At 45.9% G+C, this 26,641-nt stretch overlaps 1 protein-coding gene across 2 annotated transcripts in view; it reads right to left on the bottom strand.

The window, feature by feature from the left end:
* Positions 1-26,641, bottom strand: part of EIF2B4 (eukaryotic translation initiation factor 2B subunit delta) — a 93,730-nt gene that overhangs the window by 47,362 nt on the left and 19,727 nt on the right. The window contains exons 2-5 of one of the 2 annotated variants that reach the window (XM_078650101.1): positions 12,953-12,993; positions 10,107-10,257; positions 7,410-7,613; positions 2,377-2,459 (exon numbers count right to left, since the gene is read on the bottom strand). In XM_078650101.1, coding sequence (XP_078506227.1) covers positions 2,377-2,459; positions 7,410-7,613; positions 10,107-10,257; positions 12,953-12,993 — 479 coding nt within the window. The remainder of the gene's footprint in view (positions 1-2,376; positions 2,460-7,409; positions 7,614-10,106; positions 10,258-12,952; positions 12,994-26,641) is intronic. The other variant, XM_078650102.1, reaches the window with a different exon arrangement.

A 26,641-nucleotide genomic window follows, 5' to 3' on the forward strand; every position in this document is an offset into this window, starting at 1 on the left:
ACAAACAACACAATGCACACAGGCAGGCAATAAAACAGAGATACCTGAAATCTACAATCTAATCAGAGCTTGGTAATCACTAGATTTTAAGGGATTAATACTTTGTTGTTTAAAAAGAAAACAGTATGCTCATGTATTAACCCGTTCAGCGCGGCGCGAATTTTCGCGCTGTGCTGAACGTTCTTAAAAACGGGTGTGGTCATGACGGAACGGTTCCGTCATGAGCACAGCTCAACCGACGCTCATGACGGAACCGTTCCGTCATGAGCATGGAAGGGGTTAATAACATTGCACAGGTTTTGCTGCAGGATGTCAAACATGTCTCAGTGATTTGAATACAAATACATTTCGGTTATCAGCATCCACCCCTTCGAAACAGAGCTTAAAGACATTCAGATGGCAAATACTATCCGGGGTCCGAAATCTCAAGTACAGCTCGGCGATGGAAGTGACCAAAACTTCAGCTAAAATCCATGTGAACAGAAGCTCAACCACCCTCAAATCCAAACCTAGACCAGCAACCAACAGACACTAATTAGCTCAGTGACAGCCAGATACCAAATACTAATGTGACACTCTGACACCACACACGGCCTCAAAGATGTTGAAAGTACCAGACACAACACTGTAAACTCTATATTCTAAACACAACTCGGGCGCCATCAATTTCTATCTAGGCATTATAAACAAAAGTGGCCCAATGCCTGAACTCGGACCTTAAACCCCTTAATGATGTTGAGAAATTTGAACAAATGTCAATCAATAATTCCAGGGCAGTGTTTACCTTCAAAGTGTCAGTAAAGGATTATCCCTGAACCGGGTATGAACTTCAACTATGGTCTGAGTTAAGATGACAATTTAGTGGAGGGTACTCCACATAAATAATGGTTTCTTCATTTATGCATTCAGCCGTCACAATGACCGTTGTTACGAACTGTCCACCAACACTTTAAACATGAAAAATACAGACAAAAAGGTGGAATGGATAAAGTCTTTTTCAGGCAAAAGATCTGGAGGCAGGGCGTGACACCGAAAGAAAACAAGCACTTTTCTTTCAGGATCCCTCAACTGGGGGCTTGAGTCCCTCAGGCTTCTTTCAGAGGGTGCAGAAAGGAGACTGGTTCTTCCACAGTTGGATGGAGGGTCCCTGCCCTAGTATGGGGCCAAAACCATCACCTGCAGTTCTGGCTCCCAGAGTGAGGGCTGCTACTCTTCCCCATATCAAGACCATGCACTGCGGCTCATTGCTCCGCACACACTGTTGTGGGTACTGTAGTAAGCAGGTGAAATGAAAGGCACAAGTAAGATGCTAATGGATGCAGGAGTTTGTTGTGTAAATATATTTTAGCTCTTTGTCAGAAAAGAAGACCGCGTCACGTATTTTTTGTATAAATCCACTGGTTGTTTTATAGTTTTAGTAGTCACAGAGTCTAGGGCTATGATATGCGTGTTAAAGACTCTCTCGCGGCGCAGTTGTGTTAAAGACTCTCTTGCGGCGCAGTTGGTTCGAGTTTATCGCATGTGATAAACCAGTAGATTTATATGAAAAATACGTGACGCGGTCTTCTGTTCTGACAAAGAGCTAAAATATATTTAGGGACATACTATTCCCCACTACAAGACTTGGACATTTCTATACAATTGTTTGGCCGCCTATGTAATCAATGATCGAAGCCTTGAAAAAGTTTCTATGAAACGAAACACGTGTCGGCTGCCGGTTCAATGCTTAAAAAGAGGATTGTCACACCAAGCTGTTTACTCCTGATTATAGTTACTGTTTTTTAAATTTGTGATTCAAGACTCTACTATATATTCATATTAAATTGATACGGCAAGAACTACATTTATGTCCTGCTGGTACTTTAAATTGACTTGTTTGAACAACTGTATGAATTAATATAAAACTGAACAAGAGTGCCAAAGTTTATATATCTGTTTAAAGAGACTTTTATGCTTAGATATTGTATACCCATAGTAATTGTGGTAGAAATCACATATGATGCAGAGCGTAGACTGTTTTTTTAGTACATCTTCTAAAGATTACTCAACTATCCCTCTCAAGTACCTCCTCCCACCGTCTGCCGGGAGAAGCCACTCAACATGAGGCCATCATGCTACAAACTCCATGTTTATGCGGAGCTTATCGGCTTTTAACCACGGTCTATCACTGGGCTGCTGCCCAGCACATTACTATTACAATCCCCGTCCCCTGTGTGGTCATGCTATCATGTTGCTCAGGACCCTAGACTCCTTCGGGGCACATGATCAGCAACACCACACTCAGCAAGAGTGTGCCAAGTTAGCAGTGTCCACCCGTGTGTGACTTTATGGAGCAGAAGCATTAAGGAATCATGTCTGCATCTCTAGGTATCTTACCTGCTGACGTTCCAGCTTTTTGGCCAATTTCTTTTGTGCTGCTGGATCGTCCACTTGGACGTGCTCGGGAAGTCTCTTCACCACTGTCAATTCAAAAAAAGCATGGACAAAACCAACTGTATAAAGCTTTTTTTCTAGTGAATATATTTTATCAAGTTGCCCTAGCACAAAGCACATCTCCAACATGACCAGCAGTGAAAGCTCTCATAACACAATTAAAAGTTGCAGGACGATCAGAAGCAGCAGCACGTGCTTCCAGCCTCTCACAAAGGTGCGTACCCACACATAATGTGCACTTGTTTCATAAAGGATAGTTGTGACCGATCACAGCCTTGCATACGTTTGTGCTAGATTATCTGTGAGTTCCCAAATCAGATGACCTCGAAGAACAAGTTACTTACCTTCGGTAATACTCTTTCTGGTGAATACTTTATCTAACCACAGATTCCTCACCTTTGAATATACCCATGCGCCAGACTGAATCCTGGCGCTTTCCCACCACTGCTCCTGAACGCCAATAGTGGAACCGTGCAGCCCAAAGGTAACTTCATTCCACCCCAGACGTGACTAAGTGGAGCAGCATATAAGCACCACCCTTGCACGCTGCTGTCAGTTTTTTCTAGACTCCTTAAGTGCCCTTGGCCGCTGAGCACAAAAAACAGCAGGTACCAATGTGCAGATTTCCAATTTGTGACCTTGTTAAATGGTAAAAACAGACCACTATATAGAATGGTGAGGTGGAAGGTAGTGAGGAACCTGTGGTTAGAAAGAGTGTTACAGATGGAATGTACAATACAAATTTCATTAATGGTGTTTTATTGTACCTAAATGATTCTGCCAGTCAACAGTGTGTGTGTGTGTGTGTGTGTGTGTATATATATATATATATATATAATATATATATATATATATATATATATATATATATATATATATATATATATATATATATATATATATATATTTTTTTTTTTTTTGCACAAAGGACGCCGCACACAGCAACTTCTTTTTATCGGTTTATTTCAGTGCCCAGTCTAACACCAACGCGTTTCAGCCTGACGGCCTTGCTCACGGTAAGTGCAATTACTTTCTTGCAACTGTTTATACTTTCTTTGATTTCTACTATTCCCATAGACTTCTGGGATATGTAGTCCATATTTACATACAAGAATACACTTTCTGTTAGACAATGTTCTCAAAGTTATTTCGTGGGATATTTTTTTGCAATGTATTTCAAAAACAAGTGTGTATTTGAGCAGACATGTTTGCAAACTTTTCAAAATTTGATATTTAAATGCTATTAATAACATTTCTCATACATGTAGCTGTGTTGCATTTATACATTTTTCAACTATTTTTGTGTATGTGAGACCAGCTCATTGCAACTTGCATCTATGTATATGTCCTGCATTATGGTATAGTACCCATATCAATTTGCTTTCACATGATGGTTCCATGTTTCATGTCTTTATCTCTTATGAGGGCAGATATTTTTTCAGGGCATTCTGTCTCTGCTTGTTACTCTAAGTGCACATAAAGCTCCTCGTCGAAGTTCATGCCTCCAAGAATTTTGGTTCTGAGTCTTATAATATACTTTGATTCCAGTTGTCGGAGTTTCTTTTTTCGGTCTCCCTTTCTCTCATGTTCCTTCACAGAGTCAATTGCAAAATAGGACATTTTTCTCCAGTCTCCCCCTTGGCAGATTGAAAGATGTTTTGCTGTTGCGTAAGCCATATCTTTATTTTTGACTGCCCTGATATGCTCCAGGATTCGTTTTTTTCAGATTGCAGATTGTACTGCCTATGTAGAGCATTCCGCAGTTACACTGGATGGCATATACCACAAATTGCGTCGAGCATGTGATTTTTTTCTGGATTTCAATTACTCTTCCTTCTGGGTCTCTGATGTTTTTCTTATTAATGCCAATTTTACAGGCTTTGCAGACTTGACATTTGGTAAATCCCTTTTGTTGTTTTTCCAGCCAGTTTGGATTCTTACTCTTTTGTTGTTTGCTTTGGTTGAAGTGGCTCTGAACTATTTTGTCTTTTATAGATGGTACTTTTTTGAACGTGATCAGAGGATTCGGCCCCATTAGCTTAGCCATATCTGTATCCTGTTTGAGGATGGGCCAGTATTTTTGTACTGATTGACGTATTTTGTGAGACTCCTTGCTGTATGTTAGTATTAATCTTGGAATTTGTAGAGTTTTTTTCTCTTCTTGTTTCCTAGTTTTGTTTATTAGGATTTCTGTTCGTGATATTCTCTCAATCTTATTTGTACATTTTTTCAGAACATGTTCATGGTACCCTCTTCCTCTTAATCTTTTTGTGCTTTCTGCAATTTCTTTTTTCACATTCTTGTCATCTGAACAGTTTCGTTTCATCCTCACGAATTCCCCATATGGAATATTCTGAATTACTGATTGGGGGTGAAAGCTCTTGGCATGTAAAATACTGTTCGTTGCAGTCTTTTTCCTATACAGGGTTGTTTGAATCTGATCTTGTTCTATGTATACACAGATGTCCAGGAAGTCCATTTTTTGGCGACTCATTTTATAGGTAAAGGACAGCCCAATGTCATTGTTGTTTAGCTGATCAAAATATTTGACAAAGTCTTTCTTGGTTCCATTCCAGATTAGGAACAGATCGTCTATGTATCTGGTCCACAGTACGATTTTTTCTACAGCGTCGCTGTACTCTGTGTTCCAGGCTATCACCTTCTCCCACCAACCCATAGTTTAGTATATATATATTCTGGTTTGGTTTTATATCACAAGTGCACCAATGATCCCTTTTGTCACAATTCATGTGCACTGCACTTTATTTTGTAGTATCTACCTTCCTTGTTATTTCAAAACAGGAGGAATATTTTTGGATGAATATAACTCAATGTCTTGTTAGTTCTTTGGTGTTGTGCATTGCCCAGAGAGCATAGGCCAATAGCTCTCTCCAAGAGATTTACTAATTCTTCTAAGTCTGAATGTCAAGGGCAGGCTCTCTGTGTGCCAACGCATTGGTGGCCCTGCATACTTCCCGAGATTGCATTAAGTTTTGCTAGGTATTGGTTAAAGAGCAAAATAAATCCACAATGACAAAGTATTTTTCTACACAATCTTTATCCTTCTTCGCCCCAGGTGTGCCCCGACCACCTCCATCACTTTTGTGTACACTAGAGGGGCACTAGGGAGGGGTGCACAGTAAATTGACAATTCTCCTGGCCTACCTTGAAATGCAGGCAACGCTGGTGGGGCTGCAGGATGGGCAAATTAAATTAGGAGTTCTGCAGGTCCTAGGCTACGGTCTACTCGCCCAGATCAGGTCAGACATAACCTGACCCAGTGTGAGCATCTTGAATTTGTCCTTCTGCAGAAGGGTGTTAAGGGGATAAAGGCCTGCACCCTTCCTCAACAAGAGGAAATAAAGAGAGTAACAACCACTCCCCATTTCCGAATCCGGTACCCTCTCAATGGCTCCTTTAGACAGTGCAAAGCAAACACAAGGAGATGATGGAGGGAGTGCCGAAACATTTCAGACACTGACCCCCAGTCACAGATCTGGGTTGAATCCATCAACATTCTTTAGCTCACTTTGCCACCTCTGTACAGACCCAGCTATATGCAAATCAGTTTGATTCTGCTTCCCACATGGTGGACATGGGCTGTAAAGGGTAAACTAAAGTGGCGTGGAGGTTACGCTGCAGGGTTGGGGGATGGGAAGGTCCCTGGTAACCTGTACGATGTCTGAGAAGGCTGGGAGGACTGCAGCAGGGGGTGGGGTGAAGGGAGCTGGAAGGTGGTGGGGAATGTGGTGTGGTGTGCTGTTGGAGATTGGGGTGGTGCAAGGAAATAGGGGTGTGGTGTCAGGGTGGGTAGGTGTGAGGTGTTGGTTGTTGCCTGTTCACCAAACCTGTGGAGTAGCCTCAGAAGAGTTGAAATGGATGAGGTACTTGTATGGCAGGTGTTGAAAGGCCCAAATAGTGTGCTGTGGTCCAGCGTTCCTTGAATTGCTCTAGGATGGAATCTGCTATTTCACCAACAAGGCAGGTTTCTTCAAAAGGCATATCCATAAGGGATGACTGCACATCCCCAGAAAAGCCTGTGGACCTCATCCATGTATCAATGGAGCACAACACTAGGGCTGACTGCTTTCCCCAATCAATCAATAGTGTCCAGGCCAGCCCGTATCATGTACCATGTACTTGGCTGCACCTGACCATCTTGAATAATCTACGCCAGGGAGACCCCAAACTTTTCTGGGAACGCTGGCAAGATCCCACCAACTATGTCCCAGAAAGGTTGCGAATACCGTCCCAGTAAGCAACTTGAGTTGACCATCCTTAAAGCTTTAATAATCTACTTTCAATCTCATGATTTCTAGACTCTGAACATTTTTTGTCAACTCCACACAAGACTCCTTTCCCAAATAGACGTGTGCAAATAGAATGCTTGATAGTCCACTTAGCTAACCTTGAATGAAAAGCTGCAGTCCAAGAAGACCTCTGGATCTTGCTCCCATTGTCCTGACCTGAAGAGATAATTATCGCAATTTGTAAGTGCAAATTTTGAAGAAACTGGCTGTTTCTTCTGCTTTGCTGTGCAACGAGCAGTGATGATCAATGCATTTGGGTCTATGTCTTGCATACTGCCATGGTTCTAGATCTTGTCTACACACCAGATAATAAGATGGGAGACGTTTCATCTTGCACACAAGACGAGTCCTTCTTCAGGAGTATCCCTTCAAACAATTGTGAGGGCAAGGGGGGGTGGGGGGGGGGGGGGAGAAGGATCTTATTTTAAAGTTGATCATCTTTGACTCTGTTCTATTTCCACATCTCCTCAAAATCTACTCTTGTATCTCAATTTTTCATGCGATTTCTCACCAAATTCAGGTGTTTTGTAGCACATGAACAGGGAGCATGACACGGATAGGCAGCATGACACATACAGGGAGTTGACACAGTGTGTGCTGCTGCCAGGCATTCTTTGAACTAAAACAAATTATTGAATCACAAAGATCACATCACCAGCCATGTACCTGACTGTGAGTCACTGGTGACAGGCTTCTGCTTGCCTGGGACAGGTGCAGTAGTAGTAGTTTCTACTTTCTTTCCTTGCTTTGTGGCTCTGTCAGCCTCCTGTTTAGCACGACGTTCTGCTCGCATCTCGGCTTTGCTTTTGCCTCCTGCTGTCTTTTCCCCTCCGCTGATGACATCATTGAGAGGGGCTGCCGGGGCGGTCACTGCGTTAAAACACAAACATTTACAATTTGCCATAAATACCTTGACACTTTTAAACAAAACAGTACAATCAAATAAATTCTAGCCGGATCAGTAGCCATCCTTCTCTAGGATTCTATGATACAAAAGTGTCCAGCTCATAGCAAAAGCAGCACCCTTGGAACCTGATCACATTAAGGTCCCAGGGCAGAAAAAGCAACCCAGTCCACTAAAGCATCAACGTCCATAGACCACAGGAATTGTTAAGTCAAGGAAGTACAAAAAAAAAGTTCTTCTAAAGCTTCCCACCCAAAACATTCTCCAAGACAACACATGTCAGAACTGGGAGTGACACCGTCCTTCATTGAAAGGAACTATATCCTTCAGGACCAAGAAGCAAGATTCAAATACCCTCCTCAAGGATAATGAAAGAAGCCAAGGTGGCTCTAAGAAGGTCTTTCCGTACTCGCATCACCGTGTAAAAATGTATTACCTAGAGCAATTTGCGAGAAGATCATCCTAACAAGGACAAACCAGGCATTTACCAGCAAATGAAACTCACAAAAGGTATGTCCCCTTAGTAACCAGGGTCATTCTTGACACAAGTAAACTGGAACCTAAGTGATCCTTTTAGCCCCTTCCATGCGGATGACGAGCTCAGCTCGTCAGCAGCGTTACCTACCGTGTGCTGATGACGAGCTGAGCTCGTCATGTAACGCGGTAATTCCCAAATTGCCGCATGCCGCGGGAAAAACGGCCGCACGCATGCGGTTAAGGACAAGGTCACTCATTCACCCAAGGGTGACATGCTTCATCACTGGGTTCCCTCCTCACATTGGGACCGCAAGGTCCCAAATGTGGGCTACAACTCCCCACCCAAAAAGTGCAGGTGGTGAGGAGCTGAGGTGTTTTAGGTAGGGAATCCCAGAGAGCAAAAAGGTAAATGAGGGGCAGAGTGCACACACCCAAAAATAGTGAATGATTAAAACTATCTCAGGGGCACAATAACTTTATTCGGTGGTACCCTTTGATAGGATTAAAAAACAAGAGAACTGGGGGTTCAAAACAAATATACCCCCTTCATGGTCAACATGTTTCTGCCTATATTTAGACTTGATCCGAGTTCTATAGGCATTCATCAGGACCAGATAATCATTCAAGACACTCAGCAATAATAAAATCAAGAATAAACAAACAGATGACTATTATGGCCGTTTTCTATTGTTGTCACAGAGTTAAGTGGTGCAACTCCATGAACGGGGGTCCTCTCGACAGCACCCCCGTCCACGGAGTTGCTCAGTACAACAACTCCATACTGGGAGGAGAGTTTGGCTGAGGGGTACTGTGTGGCTATAGAGAGGGACAAAACTATGCCTACAAAAAGATGGAGATGGTGTACTAATTAAAATGCATTGAATTTTTATTTTTTATTAAGTGATCGTTTTCATAACCCCCCCAGTCCCCCACACACACCTTGACAACAATGCCAAAGGTGTACTAAGAGGCACTTTTTGGGTGGCCGGGTTGCTATTATGCATGGTCAAAATTATAGCTTATTAAATCAAACATAAATTTTTTTGTACAGCACATATCCTAAAATCATGTATTTCGAGGTCCTCTTATATGTAATAATGAAGAAAGTGAAATAAAAAATTGTCTAGCACAACACAAGTAGCCAAAACTGTAATGAAAGGAATTAACCTGTAAAGTTATCATAACCACTTAAAGCCTTCAAACCAAGGGCGGAGGGAAGAGAATGTGGACTATTGTGCCAGAAGACTACACTTGTTCAAAAAATAGGAGTGAAACAGGCCAGCGTTCGAGACATTCACTCCACAGGGCAGAAATATGAACTGTCCACCTGACACTACTCAGCACTGTGGCCCGGTGGAGCTCCCTGCAGCCTTCAAGCAGCAGAGTGAGTACTCTCCTGAGAGAGCAGAGCACCATGTCACATTCTCAGTTTAAATGCATTAAGGGATCAAACAAAAGGCCTATGTATTCTAATGCTTATAAATTCAAAGAGGCTAACCGTCATAGAGAATGACACTACTGTAAGTAATTTGTTCTTTATATCACATCTCTGTGAACAGAAAAGCACTCTTAAGTCAGCTAAAAAGGTTGCAAAAAGTTGTGCAAACTGAGATGAGAAAGTTGCAAAATGAGAAACATGTTATAAGCTCACTAAAGTCTTTTTGAACTTTACTTGGCAGCTGCACAAAGATATCAGGTGCATCTTAAATGTTGTGCATGGGCTGAAGATAAACTGGCCAACATGCTATTCTAACTCTAGCCACGGCTCACTGGCCATACCCATGTAGGTGAAAGCAGTGGCCATAAGGAGATGTATCTCAAACAGGGGACCTAGCAAAGGTTTAAAGCTGCAACCCCTCTGTGAGGTTGAAAGCATCATACTGTGACTATTGCACATACGTTCCCTCTGCACCAACCTCTCATACAATGGAAGAAACCTCAGACTGTCGCCTAATGCATTCGGCCTCTTCTGCCAGACTGACCTCGTGGCTGGACTTCCACGACTGCAACTGGAATTACTTTCTCCGGCTCCTTGGGATCTTTCTCTTCCTTCTTAGTCTTCCTCTGCTGCTTCTTCTCTTTCCTCAAGCGTAACTTCTCTTCCTTTGAGAGTTCAGGTCCATCCAGCTGGGACTGAGAAGAGACAGTGTGTTGTTAATAACAAGGCTCTCTAATTCAAACAGGTCTTCAAATAAAAAATGGATGGCCAGACCATTTCAGGTCATAATCGGTAACAAAACTTCCAACATTTGGGTAACAAAACATCCAACATTTGGGAAACAAAACATCCAACATTTGGGAAACAAAACCGTGGAAGACGAGCAAGTAAAATTAGAAGTGCAAATTAAGACTTTGCATGTGTACATCATAGTAAAAGATTTAAAAAAACATAAGTGGTACAACTTTCATATATAAAAAAGTTTGCATTTGTTAACATTTACAAAAAGTACAATCGGAAAAACCAGGCTAAAATCAAACAATTGCATTTAAATGGATTGTAATTATTGAGGAAACTGGAAAACTAAAAAGTGATGCATGTTACAATGTAAATATTTATGGTGCCCATTTGTTGCATTCTAAAATATGTGTTTGTACTTCCAACTAATGGTCAAACCCGACGTAAAGTGGATTCACATATCCAGGGAAGGGCAACAGCACAGGATTATTGGAAACTGCTAGGTGACCGTGCATAATTGTATTCACCTAACCAGTCTCACATATTTGCCCAACTAAATATTTATTTATTCATCTCTGGGTATATCCATATCAAGTATTATCAAAGTAGTGGAGAACTTTACGTGTCAAGTGAGGGCCTGGCATACACTGGTGGCATTCTAACTCACTGATTGCGTACTTGGAGTGCACAAGTTCGCAGAACCCGGAGCGGAGCAGGTGACGCAGAGGCAGGTCCCTCGTTAAGACGGTAGAGACCTGCCAGTAAACACAGTACCACGCCAAAGCCAATAGCCACCAGTACCGCTTAATAGGAAGGTAGCAGCCGTGGGCGGTCCCTGTGAACCCACAGAACCAGCCCGGTGCATGGGCGGTGACCATCACGGCGTCCTTGTCTCCTCCTTCCTTTGGCAGTTGGTGCTGCATTGAAATGTGCTCCCCCTACACAGTGGTCCATTGGTAGCGCCCTCCTCTCATGCCGTGTAGTGAGTTGGGGGGTGTACTGCAGTGTGGGGGGGCAGCAGAGAGTAGCTGAGTGGTCTGGGATACACCGGCTCAGCTGCAGGCGGTACACCGCTGCAGGAGGGGGATGAGTTTTGCTGAGGCTGGTGGCCTGGGTGCAGCATGTGGGCAATCTGCAGGCAGTGATTTCATTTGGTTCTCATATCAAGTACTGACATTTATTGTCCACTGACTGGATAGTTATCAATTTTTTCAAACAACGCAGCGGGGAGCAGGTAGTCATTAATGGGGAGGTGCAATTAGCATTTTTGTTAACCCCTTCCATGCTCATGACGAGTTCAGCTCGTCATGCAGTACACTGCTTGTGTGCTCATGACGAGCTGAGCTCGTCATGAACAATGGGATTCATCGATGATTAGCATGGAGGAGGAATCTCTGCAGCATTGATGGTGTTAAAGAGGATAGTCACTGAAGTATGCATGCCTTTTTACCACAGTAAGAGTTACTGTTAAAAGAAATAAACAAGCACCATTCTCCATCTCCCGACCCTTCATACTTCTTATGGTTGGCGATAAAATTCTGCTATGCCGGGGAGATCGCAGAGTTAAGATTGTAAAGCGGCGTTCTGGCCAAACTCCGCCAACCACGCGTGGAGCTTTTTATCGCGTGCTTCGCTCTAGCAGTAAGTTTGCGAGTGTGTGTCGAGACTAGGCGTCCCTTAGTATGATTTTCAGGTGCTAATAGTGCACCCAGTCAGATTTTCCCAAGTCAGGCGGTCGCGACCGCTCGCGGTGATTAAACTGCCACTCGAGTAGAAAATCTACTCGAGCAGCAGCAAAGAAGCAGTGCCCTCTGTCACGCTGCATGGTGCCATTTCTGCTGATTTTGTAGCGCAAAACAAGCTCCTGGCACTTAAAATCAGTGCAAGCACCGCAATGAGCGGATTTCTGTCCATTTACGAAACTCTGTGGAATCTCTCAGAGTTTTCATGTAACTCTGAATTCCGCCCACCCCTACATACTTTTCTAATGCCATTAGTTCGCGTCTTCTGTTTTCACAGAAGAACTAGCCTTATCAATTGCTGGCACACACAAACTCCCAGCACCAATGTTCCATGGTCAAGAAACCCTCCTCCCAGATTGACCGGCTGATATTATCCCAGAAGAAAGCGAACCCAGTTTGAAGCCCTCCAAAATACAGTATTTGAGAACTGCATAAAACAGATCTGCTCACTGACCAAGGTGTGGATAAACTGTCTTGCATCGAAGGACCCAGATCTGCTCCCTTATAGCAACCTCCCACCCACCCACCCAAATGACTATTACTCCTGGTTTGTTTAAGCTCCCAATTCCCCAAGTTGGACTCAGGAAGAGCTAAAGCATGTTAGCAAGAAAGAGGACCCAAAGGAGCAGGGTACTCTAAAGGTGAGGCTAATGGAGTGTTGCTATTGGAGGGTTAGTACCACCTCTAGAAGGTTAGGAGAAGGAGGAGTGTGAGAATTCTCTTTGTTTTCACCCCCAGCATCTTGGTTTATCGAAAGCAGAGATGGAGTGCAGCACTGAACACCCATGAGGTAGCCTCTACGTCCACGCCCTGCAGGCTACTTACTGATGCTCTGAGTCACAACTCCGCAGTAAGGAACTCAAACGTTGTACACCTTCACATCTACATAAAATGCCAAGTTACTGCTCACCTTTGGCTGATGGGTCTCATGTTTCTTTCCTTTGCTCCCATCTAAAATCAAAAACAGAAAAAAATGAGGATTTATTTTGAGTTATGCCAGTTACACATGTTTGATGGAGTACCATTTTATGTTATGACAGAATATTTTGAAAAAACCTATGGCACAGAATTGGGATGTTCTGCTTAGTTTCTATGTTTATACTAGAAGACAACCAAACATTCCCACAAATGCCCTAGATGTCTTCCTTGGCAGTGTAGGAAGGACTGCATCAAACACACTCCGATTAGTAGTTCAACACATACTTGGGCCATAATCTACAGAAATTCTTGGGTCTTCCTCCAAGTCATCAGGCCTGCTGCTGACTTGTAATCGCTTTTAACTGCTCAAACACTTCTGACTGCCTTTTTAGGTCTCCTGGCGTTGTGTCCGCCAGGAGATCTTTTGTCAGTGACTATGCTTCCCAGGAGACAGGGCTGGCCGCGCGCATTGCCTCTTCAAGGAGGCTATTTGAGCGGGGCACGCGCTCGCGAACGCGCTCAGCTGCTGTCTCCCGGGAAGCTCTTTCACCAAACACGCATGCGCATACACAGACGCATACACAGACACACACACACACACAAGCGCCCATGCACGCACGCACCCACACATACAGAGAACCTACCCCCGCTGTCGCATACACACACGCGTGCACACACACACCCACAAGTGCACCGAGCGCCCCCCCGCCCCCACTTACCGCCACTCCGGACTTCAGCCGCCACCGCTCCTCTCCTGGGCAGGCACTCCGTGGGCGCGGCTTCCAGCAGGAAACGGAAGTCCCGCCCCACGGTAGTTTTCCTCACGCGCACACGACCAGCTGGGGAGTACAGGAGCAGGTTCGCTGAGATCACCCGCGTAGCTAGGGGGGGGCGAGGGGGGCTCGGCACTATTTTCGGGGCGGCAGCTCGGCACTGATGGCCCATGGTGGCGGCCTTTATAATTTATTTGCAGACACTGACACAGTGTCCACAAATGAATTATAAAGGCCGCCACCATGGGCCATCAGTGCCGAGCGGCCGCCGCGTAAGCAGGCCAGGTCCTAGAGCAATCATTCAGGTAGCGCACGAAAGCGCTTATGTGACCTTACATCCTGGCTGGCTGGTCCTGGAAATGACGTCCAACCGGAAATGGGAATGCGTGGAGACGTGTTGCGCGCATGGAGAGTGCAGCCCAGCACCCCAGGCCTCATGAACAGAGTCGGGCCCGAGGAGAGGTCGAGTCACACGGCAGAGGAAGTGTAATTAAGAGAGGGGCTGCCGATTACACCCCCCAATGCCTTTCCTAAACCATTCCGGCAGCTGTAGTGCTAGCACACGACTGCCAGCAGCCCCTCAAAATCAATCATGCCCGGCTGCAGGTAAAGTCCGACGGAACTTGCGGGAAGCAGCTACCAGCACATGTGATTGTGAAGGCTCGCTACAAAAAGTAAGTGCCTGCCTGGAGTGATGTTTGTACTGACTCATGTTTAGTAGTAAAAAAATGTAATGTGCGTGATCACGCTCATTCATGTTCCCACCTTATGTCTGCTCAACCATACCGTTTTCAGCGCGCTCGTCACAGAGTCCAGAGTAATTTTATTATAGTTGACATCTCGTTTTTTAAATAATTACACTATATCGCCCTGGCTGCCAGCTGTGACCTAGGTCACTGTGTGCCTCGGCCAGCCTGAGGCTTGCCCAATGCCCAGCTTGTCTGTGGAGCTGTAGTCCGTGAGTCAGCTAACTGTTGACGCCTTATTTAGTTTTAATTAGGCACCTGCTGAGATAAGATCTGTGTTGCTGTGGCCGCACATCAGGCCGGGTCCCACGTGGGTCAGAGGGCCTGGAGTCCACACTGATGCTCTTCATCTGATTGATTGATTGATTGGCAGCAGCAGGGTGGCCCAGGAGACAAACTCTGGTTTAAGGTAATTTTTGTTTAAATTGTTTTTCTGCCGGCCCGCCTGGCTTCACTTAGTAGCTGAGAAAAGAAGATCTGTGTTGTTCGGGCCTACCTGGCGAGTGGTGTGCACACTGTGCTAGGTCTCGGCATGTGATGTAATGTATACGTTTGAAACTTGCTATATTTTAAGCAGCCTACATGCAGCTGTTATCAGAGTCACGTGCCTCTGCATTACGACATTGCAGGCAGCAGGCCATGCAGGAGATGGTAGGGAAGTCACGTGACACAAATCATCTTTAGACAACAATTCAGAGCTTGATAACAAATTAATGTAACACATTGTAATATACAATGCCAATAGCTCAAACTTTAATATTGGGAGACCTATTGCATTGTAAATGCTTGTTTCCTTTAGAAGTTACATTGCTCCTTAGGCAAAACAAAGTTAAACATAATAAAGTTTCATCTTCCAGAAACCAGGACTGTTCTCAAACTATCACTTTAGTCTACTGAAGATCCCTCCCCTGTATAATCAACGAGTACCATCTATGTTCATGGTACAAGTTGGAGTCCTCGCTCATTCACAATGCTCATCACTGTACCCAAACTGTGCCATGACTGGTTTATGCCAGCTCTAGGCAAAATGGGCAGCAAATGAGTCACTCTCAAACCTTGAAACCCGCCTAAAAATGCAGCCATTGCTCCAAAAGGAACTTTTTCCTTCCCTTAGAATCTGGCTTATGCTCTGCAAATGCACACGCGAAACACACAAACACAACAGCTCCTGAACTTTTTAAACCACAGACACAAGCTTAAGAGACTAAGAAAAGACAGGTCAAGTCGAAGAAGAGGTACTGCTTGTTATGTTGTTATGTTATGTTAAATTTAATTTCTATAGCGCACGGCTACTCGAGTAGAGTGTCCCGGCGCTTTGTTTGGCAGCTCAGAGAGAAAACATAACACCATAAAAAACATTCAAGACAACAAGAAAGAAACAGCAAGCAGGAGGCACACTAAAGAGTAAAAAGCCAGGTTTTAAGGCCCCTCCTAAAAGACAGAATATTGGAGGTACCGCGTAAGGCCAAAGGGAGAGTGTTCCAGAGCTGTGATGCCCTCAGTCTAAAAGAGCGCCCCCCGATACGGGCCCTCTTTACTCGAGGAACCGTCACCAGAAATGAAGATTCCGAGCGCAAGGATCGGGCCGGGCAGTAGAAGACAAGCCTGCGCTGCAGATATTTAGCTCCAGAACCAAAAAGCACCTTATGGGCCAGGGTCAACGCCTTGAAAATAATCCGCTTGCGGATCAGCAGCCAATGGAGCGACTGCACAAGGCCGGACGCTCTGGCTCGCCTGTGAAGGCCAAAGATCGCGCGAGCTGCAGAGTTCTGCACAACCTGCAGCCGCTGTAAAAGATATTCCGGAAGACCCAGATAAAGGACGTTGGCATAGTCCAATCTCGAGCCAATTAAGGCTTGGACCGTAATCCTCCTGTGCTCTTCTGTGAGCAGAGGCAGGAACTTCCGGAGCATCTTAAGAATGCCAAAGCATGTGCCCATCAGACCGAGGATCTGCGATCTCAGCGTCAGACCATTGTCGATCTTGACTCCCAGATTTTTTGCCAACTGGGACGCCTGTGCAGGGGGGAACATATCCACCGGCCACCATGCCTGCCAATCAGGATCTGAGGAGCAGCCAAAAAACAGCAGCTCCGATTTATTGGAGTTGCATTTGAGGCTGTTCTGCAGAAACCAATTGAAAACCGCCCCGAGGCAGTCCCGAATGCTCTCTCCGTCAAAGTCCTGATCTTTCCTACACGTGAAAAGAAGCTGAGTATCATCAGCGTAGGAGACGATCTGGGCCCTAAAGGACTCCACCAGTGCCGCCAAAGGAGTCATAAAGATGTTAAAAAGAGTCGGGCTCAACACAGAGCCCTGTGGAACTCCGACTCCCAATGGCGGCATCTCAGCGGAGCTCGGGGAGGCCCAGACCGTTTGTCGACGACCAGCAAGAAAAGATGTAAACCAGCTGAACACCGTCCCCCTCAGACCGATGTTATGAAGTCTGGCGAGGAGCCCCTCATGGGGGACGGTGTCGAAGGCCGCCGACAGATCAAGCATGACAAGCATGGCCTTGCCACCTGAATCCAGAGTCTCCTTAATGGCCTCTGACACCTCCAAGAGTGCCGTCTCCGTACTGCTTCAGCACTGAGGACTTGCGTGCTGGACCAATACACATGAGGAGCTTACCAAGGTGACACAAGGGAGAGAGGCATCAAGTCTGGAGCAGGATTTGGGTAAAAGGAGCAAGGATGGAGTAGAGGTGTGGGGCAGACAAAATAGAACAAGCATTGGCAAAGCACATAAGTCGTGCCTATGTGAGAGCTATTGACTTTCAATGTCTGTTAGCCATGTTGCACAGCAGCATGACTATTGTTCAGAATGGCCTAAAAGTTAGTGGGGTGGCATAGAGGAGAATGGTGTAGCAGGAGGTGGCACAGAACAGACTGATGCAGAACAGATTGGCACACAGTAGAGTGGTACAAAGTAGTTCAAGTTCATTAGTGCATAGTATATAAAAACCTTTGCACCAAGTGTCCATAAATGGTCTGGATAAAATCAAAAAGTGCTATGTGTTGTAAGCCAATACATTACAGTACTAAAAGATTGAGGGCTGACAAGGCTATGATTACAAAAACATGCGCTCATTTAACCAGTTTACAAAGAAAAACAGTCTCATTATCGGAATGTCATAAAATGTCCATACAATTTTGCAGTAAAGTACTTAGGTGCATGACCTGAGTGAGTATGTGTCCTTTGTAAAAACACCAGCTGCAGACCCTTGTGCTATTACTTGCGACTGGTGTTAGTTGTTGCATCGGGCGGCCAGGTTATCGTTCTCCAGCTACGTGATCTAATATGTTTGAATACCAGAGGAGCTTGAGATCTTACAGTCAAGTTTACTCAGGTACTTTGCAAGTGTGCAGCTAAGCTGTATATCCTTCCCACTGAATCAGAGGAGGCCTTTCTGGTTCCAAAATGGTCAGAGTATTCTTTTCCGATCTTCCGTGTTACCTTTGCAGATACATATCTGGTGGATCAATGTCTCTGGGCCAGTCTACAAAGCCTGTCTACACAGCCCTATCATATTTGCACGCTTCCGCGGGAAAAGATGTGAATATGATCGGAAGCATCCCATTCGGAATCTCATAAAAGCTGCTTTAAGTTGCGATTTTAATGCCCATACCACGATATGGCTGGGGTATTAATTCGGTATAGGATGACAGAGTAAGCTAGGCGTGCTGTCTCTTAGCAAAAGCTCCCTGTCTAGATGCAGCGAATGAACCTGGATATGTTTGTTAACTGTTGCTTTAGCTTTATGGTAATTGCTGAAGGATCCCCATTGATCCGTTAGACCTAGAGATGCCAAGGAGCTAGGTTCTGGCGAGCGAGTGGGTAGGTTCTGGCGAGCGAGTGGGTCTTCCTGTTAATTTCTGTCCAGAGGAAGGACCACAGCGTAGCTGAACTTGCATCTGTTAGTTTATAACAGAGCTTAATAAAGACAACCTTCCTCGCTATGGTTTGTCTGACTAGGCCAAATTTAGGGCATAGCTGGGCTGGTGACGTGTTTGCTGGTAGGGAGAACAGCGATTTGAACAGCCTGGTAATGATGTTCTCCAGCTAAACCACGTACCTTTCGCTTAGAGTTTCACTACCGTTTACGGTGGTGGGGGGAATTATTTTCAGCAAAAGTTAGGTAAGTCGAGAAACCTGTAGCTGCTTTAATGAGTTTAAAAGTGGTTGTGAGGGAGAGGGATTTCCAGCATATCAGCTCCAGGTATAGTTTATAGGTTCCTTTGCTGCCCAGAAGCACTCCCAGAGTCCTGCACATCGTCTACTTTCTCGGTACCCAAGTACCACTGAAACAAGTGCTTCTGAGGCTTTCTAAAAGACATTGTTTTTTACTTTTTTAGGTTAATAATCAGGGCGTTGGCAACTGAGTATTCAGCTGTAGTGTCCAGAAGCCTTCGAAGTCCGATTTTGCTCAACTGAGAATAATCAGGTTGTCTGCGTACATCAGGCAGGGTAATGTGGTGTTCCCCAGTTTCGGGCATTGGAGTTTAGGTGTGCTAGGCAGGTTCACAAGTCAACCAAGAAAAGGTTGAAAAGAGTTGGAGCCAACACTCACCCCTTTCGAAGTCCCGGGTGAGTCGGAATCTCTTGAGAGGTAGGCACCTCCCCCAAGGTGGACCCTTACCCAGGTATCAGTGTGCAGAAGGATTATTGTTCTCAGCATGTTGTACGGAATATGCCAGTTAGTTAGCTTGGTCCACAGATTGCCTCAGTCTACCCTGTCAAAAGCGGCCTTGCAGTCTATGAATGACAACTGTAGATGTTGTTTAGTGACCCTGCTGTAATTAAACAGAAGAGATATGGCCAGGAGGTTGGAAGACGTACCAGCACCTTTGGAGAATCCTGTTTGATTAAACAGGATTAAGTTTTTGTCCGATTCCCAGGCTACCAATTCCTCCAGGAGGCAACCTGCAAACCGCCATGCTAAATATAATCGATGACATCCACTCTTCCCTTGACAACGGTGAAGCCTGCTTACTTATTCTCCTTGACCTCTCTGCTGCCTTTGATACAGTCAACCACAACTACCTTCTCAACTCACTCAAGTCCCGCTTTGGCCTTAACGGCCAGGTCCTTAAATGGTTCACTTCTTTTCTCCAACACAGAACACAAGTCAAACTGAACGACTGTCTTTCTAACCCCTCTCCGGTCACCCTGGTTGTCCCCAAGGCTCTATTCTCCCCCCTTCACTCTTTATCCTCTTTATGGAACTACTTGCGCTCATCCTGAAGCACGCTGGAATTAACTACCACCTCTATGCCGATGACACACAACGTTACTATAAGATTAGGTCCCACGCTGATGTACTTCATCTTAACTACACCTTAAACAAGATCCAACACTGGTTTCACACCAACCATCTAAAACTCAACCCCAAGAAAACTGAAATCATCCTCTTCGCCTCTAAAACCAACGGACTTCCCATCCAAAACTGGATCTCTGAACTCAATGCGCTCAACTGCTCGCTCTCTTTGTCCAACTCAGCTAAATCGCTTGGTTTCACCGTTGACAAAAATCTTACCCTCAACGACCACATAAAGAACTCGGCTAAAGGAGCTCTTTTCGCTCTCCGCCACCTGAAGAAAATCAAACCCCTCATCCCTCCCGAAGATTTCAAATGGGTCGTTAAATCCCAGGTACTCTCAAAAATTGACTATGGGAACGCTATCCTCACAGGAACCCCCAAAGTCCACCAACCCCACTCAGATCGGTGCTCCACCTAGCAGTAACGCTTATCACAGGCTATAAACGTTTTGACCACATCTCCCCAACCCTGAAGGTTCTCAACTGGCTTCCAGCTGAAGGTAGATCCCCCTATTAGACAGCATGCATCACACACAAAGCCTTACACCAGAATGCCCCGCTGTACCTAGTGATCAAACTTACTAAAGCGGGCTGTACCAAAACAATGAGGAGCGCAAACTCACTCCTCCTCATCCCCCCCTTATTCAAAAAGAAAACCACTCAATCTCACTCCTTCTCTGGAAACGTGCCAATCATCTGGAATGCCATACCAAAAGAATTGCGCTGCAACCCCTCCTACAGTGCCTTCAAAAAAAGACCTGAAACGTCACCTCCTAGGCAAATACTGGGGTCCTTAATCAGAACTCTGACCTTCTCCGTCCCCACCCTCCTCTACTTCATACCTTCCGCTTCCCCTATCCCCCTCCCCCGTCTATTTCCCCATCCTACTCCCACCTCCCCTGAAGCTTGTTCCCCCCATCTACCACTTTATACGTACATGTACCTGCTTTTGTTATGTATATGTCTACCAGACCTCAATGAAACGTTTGTTGTTATCCTATCGTTTATACTATGTTTTTTTAACAATCCCTAAATCTGTTCCCCTCGCCTATCCTTTGGCAAATTTCTACCTCACCCACAGCTCAGCCCTGAAGTGCGTTTCCCTCACCAGCCACTTTATATGCAAATTTATATGCTTTTGTAGTGACCCTGTTTATCAGACCTCAATGGAACGTCTGTTTTTATTGTATTGTATATACTGTGTTTTTGATCAACTCTTGGGCACCTGTGAAGCGCTCTGATACCTCTGGGTCTAGCCAGCGCTATATTAAACCTGTAAAATAAATAAATAAATAAACCTACAAAGTACTTGGACTCAACGTGCAGGAGGGTTATTAGCCGGTAGCTGGCTGGGTCATTCACTGAACCCCCTTTTAAGATTGGGGTAATAATGGAGCCTTTCCATGCATGGGCAATGGAATTGAATATTACGCCTTCGTTGACTGTTTCCAGGTGAGCTGCCCAGAACGATTTATCTTCTTTGAAAAGGACAGATGGGATGCCGTTAGGCCCTAGGGCCCCTCCGCTCTGACTTTTGGTTATTCTCCGCTCGACTGCCATTGCTCAAAATAATGTCATGCCCGATGTTGATGCCTCAGTTTGGCTGGTCATGGCTGTTTGGCCGATAGGACTCATCTTCTGGCTTGACAGAGCTTGGGTCACCAAAGTGCAGAGTGAGGAACTGGTGCCAGGTCGCTTCTGAGAGGTTGACTGTGACTATTGATTGTGATAGGTTATTTAAACTGTTCACCTGCTTCCAAAACCTTGTGTGTCTGTTCTCTTTAATATCGCATAGAAGCTTGGCAGATAGACTAGCCGAGGCTCCTCTATGCTGTCCTGGACTTGAGCAAACGTGCTCTTAGGGCGATGTCACTGGGGAGTCTTTGGTGCAGTCATAGGGCTTGGTTCAGACTCCGTTTTAATGCCCTGGTTTCTGGTTTACTGGCAGCCTAAAGGTATTTTTTTAGTGTTTAGGTTTACCATCTTGGCCTGTGTGGGTATCCAATAATTTTTTTCACGAACTTCTCCCAAGCCATAAAGGGCAGAGGTTGCTCTGTCCAAGTTTGTTGCCCACTTGCGTTTTGACTCCTCAGATAGACCAGTAATTGTGCTTGATGATCATTTGAGCTTCTTTACGTTTATTGTGTGCGTGGCGCCTTGTAGTGCATCAGTTAGCTCCTGGCAATCCATGGTTAGGGCAAGGAGTAGTTATTGTGGTAAATGGTCACTTTTGCTTCTTGGGGTAAGCTGGAATCTGGAACAGAGGGGTCGAAAGGACAGTAAAATCGATTAACGTGCGCACCTTTGATTATGAAAAGAGAAAGAGGGAGGCTGATCAGAGAGTCAAAGTAGAGTGGCAATGTGTAGGAGAGTAGGGTCTGCTATCCTATGGTCACCCCAAATTTTTGCTTTTTGCTTCACTGGTTTTCGACTACTGAGGCTGTGGGCCTGCTGATCAGACCCCCAGCCTGCTGTTCTCTCACTAAATTAATGATACATGTGCTACAGGCACATACCACAATTGGAAATGGACTCCTTGTCAGCCCCTGTATAATGCACTATAGGTGCCCAGGGCATAGGGGCCACCAAGGCCTACCAGGGGCTGCAGCATATCTTTTGCCACCCCTGGCTGGTTCTTAAATTGACACAACTGGCTGATCACTCAGCTGGGGTAAGGTGGTGTAATCACCCCTTGCTTAGATATAGTATACCTATATCTAAACCTATATCTGGACACATATGAACCTGTGAGCCACTCCTATGGAAGGCCTCATCAATCCTGGAGGCAGAGTGCGTGTTTTAATGTGAGATGGAGCTCTAGCATGAGCTGAGCCTGTCTGCAGCTGTCGGGAACAACTCCCTAAGCTGTTTCAGGATAATGCCATACCATATACTCTTAAGTGCATTATAATCCTCGCGGTTATATAGTAACTTTGGTTTGGCTTTATCAAAACATGTCGTGTAAGGTGTCATACGATTTGGAATACTATCCCCTCGCCAGTTCTGGCGACGGGGATAGCATTCCACCCCTCTAGAGGGGTAAGACATGTTACTTTACTTAAATGCGGTTAATTTCAAAAAGGACCTTGGATCCACAAAATGGATGCCTCTGCCACAGACACGAGTCTGACCCCCTGAAGCTGACCGAAGCTCAGCCAAATGGGGCCTGGACAAAGGGTTTCCTGTCGCAGGGAGGTGTTACCCCCCCCCAGACAGGAGATAGTGGATTGTAGCAGGGAGGTTTGAAAGAAACCAGACACTGCTTGGGGCGCACAAGGCTGCCCCTTGCATAATCCGGCCAAACCGGTTCTGGGGCACTCCAGCCCTCGTGCCAGGGCGGCCTGGATCAAAGGAAGGGGGTGTATCCACCCACTTCCTGGGTCCCACCCATAGGAGGGGACCTAGCAGGTAATCCAGCCCCCAAAATTAGTATAAGACTGGGAGCAGTGCCAATGCACTGCAGATTATCCTGATGAAACATAAGAAACGAAACTCTGGACCCTTCGCCATCCTACTCGACGTAGAAGCCCGAAGAATCTCCCTTGTGGTCAAGGAGTGACCACCCTGTGCAAACAGGCACCATCCAGCCATCGACGTCTGCTTTGTCGCAGTTCCCGCCGGAACTCGAGCGACAGAGATCGACGAGATCAAGCTTGCCTGCCTTCTAACAGCCCGATCCACAGTCCCTGCAGAGCTGAGACCCGTGGAGGCGACCGGAAGCGTGGGGCACGCCATCTTGGAAAGACCACGAGACGCTGACCGTGCAGCCCACGAGTGACCCTCGAAGCTGTACACCGGGGTTTGAGAAGCCCCAACCCTGAGCCACACTTGCACCGAAGTTCAGCCGTCCACACTCGACGAGTGCTGCGTGGGGCCCTTCTGCTTCTTTTGGCTCAACGCGTTGGCCCGGTCACTTGCCAGCCGGCTTGTGGCCCCTGTGCCGACGAAACTTGAAATTCGACCTGCGATTCTGGTTGCTCCAGATTTGCTCCAGCTCCCCTGAAAAGGAGCCCCCACTCTGACCCTCCTGGTTCGAGTGAGAAGCAATCTCCCGGTTCCGCGTGGATTGCTTTTGCCAAGTGTTGTTTGCTCCAATCTTGAAGCCGACAGCGCCGACGGCGAGAGCCTGCGTGGGACAGATCGTGACCTGCTCCTGGATGTCGTAGATGCCCCAGAGCCCACGTGACAGCGGAGAGAAGCTCCTCGACGACCACCTGATTGCGCCCGACATTGCCTGGTTCCGTCCTGGTTCCACCCTGGTCACTGCTGAGTGACCCAGACTCTGTCCGCTCTGCTTTCAGGTACTTTTCGACTTGAGTCCACCCTTGAACTCCACCGGACACTTCTCTTTCACACCGCCTGCAGCCCTTTCAGCTTCAAGCACCAAGAGCCTGCGTGACGAAACCCGACTCAACTTCGACCCTGTGCACCCGCGTCCTGTGGGTGAGGTAACTTTGCTCCGCCGGTGTTCCCACACTGGTACACATCTCTAGGGTCTGTGTCTTAAGTTTTGTTCCTCTAGGTTCAGCGGAAGTGTCCTTAAACTTTAACTTTACAACTTTTACGCACCATTGGTTAACATTGGTGCATGCGTGCGCTTTCCGCACTGCTCCCGAATCCCGTGGGCCGCTCCAGACTTCAGCATTGCTTGTCCCGACTGCTCCCAGCGATTCCCTAGGCCCTAGGCCTAACCACTGTTCGATTGGTATCTCTTATACCACTTGTTTAGTATATGGTTTGAGTGGCCCTCCGCCCTCATCCATATTTGTGCAACTTTATATGTTTAAACTGTGCTTTTGATTTAACGCTTGTGCCCCTTTATTCATAAAGAGTACTGGGGATATTGTGAGTAATAAATACATATATTTTTATAATATATACTTGTGTGGTGTCCTTTCATTTGATATTACAGGATTGTATGTGGTAAAACAGCTCGCTTAACACGACCTCTTAAGTTAAGCCTTTAGGCTGCTTAGTCCATGCTACCCCTAGGATAGCTTGTCTAATAAGGTTGACTTACAACCAGACACCATAAGGGATTGTTTGGTCTGATACAAGGTGGTTCCAGAATTGGAAACATCACCTATCAGGCCAACTTCTCACACAATGTGTGGAATGGAACGGCGCAGAGTGGAGTAGCTCAGAGTTTGTGGTGTACAGTAGAGGAGTAGCGTAGAATGGTGTGGAGTGGAGTGGAGTGGTGTGGCATAGAATAGAGTGACGTGGACTGAACCGACGTGGAGTACGGTGGAGTGGATTATAGTAGAGTGGTGTAGAATGTTGTGGGGTAGAGTAGTACAATTGTGGTTGTAAGCAACTAAAGCTTCAATAGAAAAGACGAAAAGTGTGTTACAAAAAGACGAGGAAGAACAAAGACGATGAAGAACTACTTGGTCCAGGAAGAACATGTACTTGGTAGATACTCCAGAGAGGAGCTAACACAAGAATGGAAGTGAAGCATCTGAGAGCTAAGCAACTGAAATACTTGAAATAAGAGTGATAATGATAACAAATGATGGAATGCTGTGGGCGGATTGTAAGCCCACTGAATTGTAAACCATACCCTTCGCAGCACAATGCGCGCACCGAGTAGGTAAGACCTAAAAAGGCCACAGGGTAGAAGAAGGAGAACAAAAAGGTTAACAGGAGAGAGAATAGAGGCAATGCCAGGTATGGCAGGATACAGGATGGAAGCATACAAAACCAGGAAATGAGTGTGATGACGACAGCCCTCTGCCTGGCTTGAAAATGCTGTAGAAACATGCTTATCCTTGTTTTTCAGATGCTCCCTCGGTTTTGTCAGTGACCTGAGCATCATGTGAGCCCACCAGACGCACTCCACATTGTTTTTGGGAATTTGTTCACATAAATCAGAGCTATTGTCTGATGACAGAGGGAACCAAAATTGTACCCTCTTTCAAAATGTGTGTGTGCCCTGACCCCTCATCCTTAGCTATGCTGTGACAGACAATAAAGATCATGTCCCAAGACAAAAGCCTCTCTGCGCGTACCCACAATGTGGAGTCTGCCTGCTAGTTTTCACAAGTATAGGTCCGTTCCATACCAAAAAGTGGATTCCCTTATGCCCGTCGGGCCTGCGATGTGTGAAGAGGCTGCATTTGGACCCCAAGTGCGCTGCATAAGCTTGTGGTCTCCATTGTATTTGAGTTGGTGATTGCCATCTCTGACAACCCAACTTTCTTGTGCTATATTCACCTTTCCAGTCCGTCACACATCTTTGTATGCCTGATGGTTAAGGAAGGTATCCAGCACGTTACTTTGCCTAGCGAAGATGAAACATCCCCCATTTTCTGTTTGGTGCTCGTCTCCCTTGGAAGTGGGAGCAGGTGTGGGCCTCAGTCTGAGACCAATACACCTCCACTAGAAAACAGTGGTCTTACTTTGGATTCTGGACAAAGGAACAGCAGGTAGTCAGTCCTCTCACCATTCTGCAGGATGAGCTCCGCTCGGTGGAGGTGGTCATCCTAATCGTGCAGCCATTTGACCCATCTTTTTAGCCTCCAGTGGAATGCAGATGATGCTGTGGCGGTGGTTGGGTCACTGACTCCTGTGGGTCCTGAAACGTAAGCGAGTGGGGGAGTGACTGGTTTTTGGGATATATATATTATTGGGGTGATACTTCTTCACTCCAGGCCCATCCTGTTTTTAGGGGTGGCAGCTTTTTATACCAGCACTTGTAACAGTGTGGTAGCCAGGGCTGGCCCAGGCCACAGTTGGGTCCTCAGTTCCTACATTAATAGCCCTTACCCACCTTTTAGACCCTTTTGCAAATATTTAGCGGTTTCTAAAGCAGAACCCAAAAGCTTCCAAAAAGCCCAAGCAG

Source organism: Lissotriton helveticus, chromosome 6 (genome assembly GCF_964261635.1).
Source record: "Lissotriton helveticus chromosome 6, aLisHel1.1, whole genome shotgun sequence".
Lineage (NCBI taxonomy): Eukaryota > Metazoa > Chordata > Amphibia > Caudata > Salamandridae > Lissotriton > Lissotriton helveticus.